The following is a 6,000-nucleotide window of genomic DNA, read 5'->3' as shown; positions in this document are numbered from 1 at the left end:
GTTTTGAGTAGTACAATCTATTCTTTGTGTCCTGCACAACATCCTCAAGCAGACAAGTCAGGTAATTTCTTGTTCATTTTTCCTTTAAGTCTAAATAGACCTCATACTGCACATTCCTGGTCACACATGAATGGAACAACCACAAGGGTTTATCATGGGATCTCTTTGGAGTGAGCAGATCAACCAGACCCTTTTTTTGCTAAGGCTTGGATCAGATGTTTTCTCTACAAAGCTGATACTCCAGAAAGTGTATGAAAGCAGTACTTTAAAGCATTCCCTGGTCCCCCATTTTTGAGCAGAGTCCCTGGTCATCAGCCCCAGAGCTGCCTGTATAGCAGAGGTGTTTTGCTGTACAAGGCTGTAAAAAGAATTTCAATGAATTCACTAGTTACTCAGAGTGTTCAGTAGCTGTATTTTGTTCTTTTTTCCAGTTCATGATACAGAAAGTTCTGAAGGACATGCAGCACTTAGTGAATACATCTATATACAGTCAGCCAGAATTCAGATAAAAATAATACAGCAATCAAAGTGATTATTCTGGCCTGCCAGATACATTGAACAGACTAAAGATGTTTGGTTTTGTTTTTTGTTCTTTTTTTTTTTAATAAAGAAAAGATTAAGACTTTATTCAAGATGTATATCAAGCAGTATAACAAAACCAGCAAAACATCAGCCTTTGGAATTCTGTTGGTAATGGCTGTCCTTGTGAGGCATCGAGTGTACCTTTTCTACCCATCACAGGAAAGAAATCACACCAAGTGCACAATTATGAGCCTTAAATAGTTTGTCTAAACGCAAATCCCGATGTGTTCTCTGCTAGTTCAAATGTGCTGGATGCAAAACAGGAACCTGAAACTAACAGCAAAAGGGAGACTGTGGGTGAGGAGCACAAGGGTTCATCACGACACGAGGACTCGCTGGCAGCCAGAGGCAGCAGGTTGTTTACAGGAGAAGCGTTGTCTCCAAGCAGCTTTCTCCCTCCTAGCAGGAATAAATTGCCTGATTCTCTTCCCTTCTGTGCTGGGTTTGCACTTCCACAAGGTTTTTAGGTTGATTCATTCCAGGGTGACAGGGACACACGTGAAGTCTGTCTTGTTATTCGTGGGATCCTGATTCAGCAGTTGGTGACTGCTGGAGCTGTGCTGATGCTGACCCCTATGGCAGGAGAGGAGGCACAGAGGGGAGCACTGGGCTGCTCCAGGCTTATTTCTTCATAACTGCATGATTTTATGTAAATTGGGGAGGTCATTCACAGGCCTGTTTACCACAGACCACCTCCAGCTGCAGTTTCTCTCCCCTCAGCCTCAATTTTATGTGATTAAAATAATGCAGGTTTCACTGGAGCCTTGAGCTGGGTAAAGGCTGTTTCCTTGGGCTGGCCTGTTCTCTTCAGAGTTCCACTCTCTCAGCCCTCTCTGAGACATCAGGACATGCTGCCTGCCCTACAGGACTGATGGTAGGGGCCAGCTGCCTGAAAGGCCCCAAAACTGGGCTTTTTAAATTGAGCCAGATCCGCTCTTTTAAACCATCAGCTGAAAGATTGCTTGATTTTAGGAGGGGAGATCTGGAAGTGCTCAACCAGCCTGCACACCCAGAGCTGGAGCGGGAAGGGAGCTGAGAACTGCTCCTTTCCAACACATGCCTAGAAAGCATCCATCCATCCATCCATCCATCCATCCATCCATCCATCCATCCATCCATCCATCCATCCATCTCTCCTGCACACCCCGGTTTGCCAGGAGGGGTCAGCAGCAGCGCAGGAAGGCGAGAATCACCGAACCGGACTCGCTCATTGCCAGAGGCTCCAGAGAAAAGCTGGAACAAAAGAAAGACTTCACGGGTGGTGTTTATCCGGAATGAACACAGCAGCTGTGACACCGAGCTGACAGGCTGGGGACAGCCCCTGTAAACAACCTGTGCGAGGAAGGTGAGGAATCAAAGCGAGTGGCTGCTCTCGTCTGTACAGGGCACTGGAGCACAAGGAGCACGAGTGCACGAGGTCAGGCATTCACATTTCTGTCTATCTATATGCAAATATACAGCTCCGTTGATAATACAGTTTTTCTTTTCCAGAGATATGAAAAGGTTTATTTTTCTCATTTATACAGTGAATGTTTTGAGAGATATAAGGCAACTCCCTTGTCAACATTTCACCTCAGCACTTAAGAAATGCTAAACAGTCAAGTTTACAGTAAAACAGCAGATTAGACGCACATTAAATAGTTTTAGTGAGAATCAATGTTAATACAGCGTGGCTGAGATTAGAACTTGTCAGATGTTATGCAGCTCTATGTTGTTGGGGTTATTTGGCATAATTGAGTGCAAACTTGTCAGCTTCTTTTTTATCTTACAGCAGCCCATTGCATAGCAGGGAAGCATGGCTTGCTTGCAACAGGATTTTATTTTCTGCTAACAGTGCAGGCAGTTTTCCTATTTCTTTTTAATGTTAGCCAAAAGAAATCAAATAAACTCTAAAGCTGCTTAGAACTAAAATACATTAGCTTAGCTTCTCAAAGCTTTTGCTGAGTATCTTCCAGGGACCAGCTCTTCTGTAACTGCTCTTTAGACAGGTTTGTTTGGGATTTTTTTTTAGTTTACTTTCTGAAGAATTTTTCAAAATTTGCAAAATATGACTGAATCAGCACATGGAAATAAAATTCTCGTGTAATGAGGCCAAATACTGTGGCAGACACAGGAAACACCTGCTTGATTTTCCATTTCCTAGCCAGGTCAGATAAACATTTCTGTGTGCACGTAATTTATTTCTTTCTGCCCCACACATGTAGGAAGCTGTGGGGGTGACCTCAGGGACCCACCAGGTGGGCAGCTGGGATATGGATGCACACCTGGCAGAGAAATGGTTTCAAAGGCCACTTCAGAGTTATCTGTGAGCCTGGCACACTCCAGCTGGTTTTTGGCACCCTGGGCTGCTGCACCTGAGCCAGATGAACAGTGACACCATGGAGCCCCTGTGCTGATCCACTGGTGATGGCACATCCTACATAATGCTAAATCCTTTTCTAGTCTATGTGACAGGTCCAAGAGCAAACACAAAGGGTCACGTAATTAACTTATGTGTGAATCTCACATGCTCAACACTTACAAGAGACACCAACTTGAAGCACAAATACACAAACCCTACCATGTCTTCCTCTTCTTTTATATTTCCCATTTATATATGGATACAAATAAACCACTCCATCTGGTTCTTGTGGTTCTAACCAAACTCCATGCTACAGGAGAAAGTCCAGGCTTCAAAAAGCAGCTCAGACCCAGCACCCTCCTCTGCTCATGCAAGCAGAACAGCAGCCCCTCAGCAGCAGAGCAGAGTGCTGGGACTAGCACTGTTGCAGCAGGGAAGAAAGGTGTCTCTTCCCCTGGAAATGCATCACTAAAGCAATTCTAATTTCTGTTGCTGCAGCTTGCTCAAGCCTGGCTTGCTCACACTTTAAAACTCGCAGTAGAACATTGGCCACAAGTGGTGGGATTTAGTTCTTCTATACGTCATTTTCCACAAAATACTCTCCTGGCTCAGGCTGATTGAAATTAGGACTCTCCCTTCATTACATCATTGAAACAATTTTTTTTTCTCTTGCACATCACTTCCTCATCCTCTGTAAGTGGTTTTGTCTCTGTGGGTTTAGCACAATGGTTTTCTCAGAACATGTGATTTACTTGCAGAAAAACTCATTTGCAGCTCAGCTTTCTCTAACAAATCTTGGACATTTTGTACAGTCAAAGTACTTTGACATTTGTTACATCATTCACAGTCTTGAGGAGGAAGGGAGGAAAGAGAAATCCATGGGTTCTGCAAATCCACTTCATCCATGATAAAGCCATAAATAAATACACTGTCAATGTAGCATCATGAGTAACTGATTATTGTTGTTTCCTCTGGGCATTCACAGAGCAAGAGCTATGCAGACACAAATGAAACTGTAAATGTACACTGTGGGTGGGTGCACATTCTGCAAACCAAACCAGGACCCCTCACCTGCAGGTGCCTGCCAGACTGTCCTACCCACAGCAGGGACAAACACCAGCAGAGTGCCACAGAAGGACGTGGAGAGGGGAGGAGAAAGGCCATGTCTACAGTGCTGTACATCAAAGCACATCCATCCCACTGCTGCTTCCTAGGTTATGAACAAGTAGCTCTTTAAGGCAGAAGAGAGACATTCTGTGGATCTTGGTGCTATTGGCTCATTGCACTCACATTGTTTCAGTGGCAGAGGACGAGGTACTTTTCTTCCTGAAGCGAGGTCTAAGAGTCCTAGGCGGTGCCTGCAGAGAAACGAGACAAAACTTCAGAGGCATAGTAGGAAACATCTTTTTATTCCTTACAACACACCCATCTTTGGGGGACCTCTGTGAATAGGATCCCATTCCACTCATGAAATAATGCAGAAGTTTTGGTCCTGAAGATCAATGAATGGCCAGGTGAGGACTAATCTCTTTAAGAAACCTGTTGTACACCCAGGTGTAATTAACACGTTCCTCTCTGGTTCTTGATTAGAGGTGTGGCTAACGATTGCTAATAACTCAACAGTTGAAAGAGCCAGGTCAAACTGGTGCCATTTACAGCAGCTCATGAATCTAGAGATCAAACAGGTGGCAGGGAGCCAGCTCTGGTGTCTCCCAGCCCATCCTGCCCTGTCCAACCCATCCACAGCTCCTCGGAGGGTACAGCTCATGGCATTACAAAGCTGCAGGGTTTCCCAAGATGGGACACACAAGGACTGTAATTCTCATGTGGTAGAACTCCTTAAAATCACCCTCTTGCTTGGGAAAGAGGCCAGACAATATCTGTTGAAATTATTTTAGAAACCAGCTATTGGATTTCTGCCTTGTAGTCAGCTGGTGCAGAGCCCTTACAAGGAGCCCTGACTACCCAGGAGGAGGCAGACCAACTCCAGGAATTTGGTTTCCTGTGGTTAACCCTGTTCTCCAGTCTCAGATAGACATTAGGCCAGCCAACAAATGAAAGAAAAAGCCCTAATCTGCTGTGCCTACTTCTCTCTGAAGAGTTCTGGAGAGGCATTGTGTCTCATGAGCTTCACAACAAGAAATGGTTATCAGATGTTTTACCAGGGCATGGATTCTCAGTGTGGAGGCCTGTCACTACATCAAGTAACACTGCAAGGTGTGGTAGGATCTTCTATTCCATTTACATAAACATCCAAAGCCTTGCTTTCTTAATAGCCATTAACCCATATTTACCTGTTAGGGCCTGACAGGACCAAAGCAAGGACTTTTCTTTAACCCATATTTACCTGTAAGGGCCTGACAGGACCAAAGCAAGGACTTTTCTTTAACCCATATTTACCTGTAAGGGCCTGACAGGACCAAAGCAAGGACTTTTCTTTAACCCATATTTACCTGTAAGGGCCTGACAGGACCAAACCAAGGACTTCTCTTTTTTCAGGACTTTCAAACCCAAGACCATGCCCTGTTTCTGCATTGCCATGATGCAGCAATGTATAACAGCACGGTGAGGTTTTGTTTAGATTACACCTAAATCTCCATTTTTTCTAGCTTGACCATAAACCCAAGTAGTTTCTCCAGAGATGAGATTAATCCAACACTTCACCCCATCTTCCAAGCCCGAAATCTTCCAAGCCTGAAATGCAGGTCCCTGCAGTGAATCCCCACCAGCACAGCAGATCTGGATGGGATCTGGAGCAGAGGTGAGGAGCAAAGCTGCTGTGTAGAGCAGCAATGGATCCCACAGCACACCTGACTCCACAGCTGCTCAGAGGAGCTCTGTGTGAACCAGGGACACAGCCAGACAACTAGAGCAGCAGCTCCTGCAGCCTGGGAGAAGGCTGCTCTTGGGGAAACCAGGTGGCCCTTAAAGCAAAGCTGTCATTAACTGCACAGCCAAGGCCCTTAAATGGGGCATGAACAGCTCTGCCTCCTTTGGGTGGCCACTGGACAGCTCTGGGAGTAGCTGGAGAGGCTGCACCTTTCCATGGCTGGAACAGAGCAGCCCAGACTTTGGTG

At 45.3% G+C, this 6,000-nt stretch overlaps 1 protein-coding gene across 2 annotated transcripts in view; it reads right to left on the bottom strand.

Annotated features, from left to right (window-relative positions):
• Nucleotides 1-392: 392 nt before the first annotated feature.
• Nucleotides 393-6,000, bottom strand: part of REEP1 (receptor accessory protein 1) — a 68,818-nt gene continuing 63,210 nt past the window's right edge. For both annotated transcript variants that reach the window (XM_071447476.1, XM_071447475.1), the window contains one exon: nucleotides 393-4,281. In XM_071447476.1, the coding sequence (XP_071303577.1) occupies nucleotides 4,210-4,281 (72 nt within the window). In that variant the 3' untranslated portion in view covers nucleotides 393-4,209. The remainder of the gene's footprint in view (nucleotides 4,282-6,000) is intronic.

This window comes from Agelaius tricolor, unplaced genomic scaffold (genome assembly GCF_023055355.1).
Source record: "Agelaius tricolor isolate 1412-34295 unplaced genomic scaffold, bAgeTri1.0.p SCAF_24, whole genome shotgun sequence".
Lineage (NCBI taxonomy): Eukaryota > Metazoa > Chordata > Aves > Passeriformes > Icteridae > Agelaius > Agelaius tricolor.
This window is presented reverse-complemented; position numbering and strand designations above follow the sequence as displayed.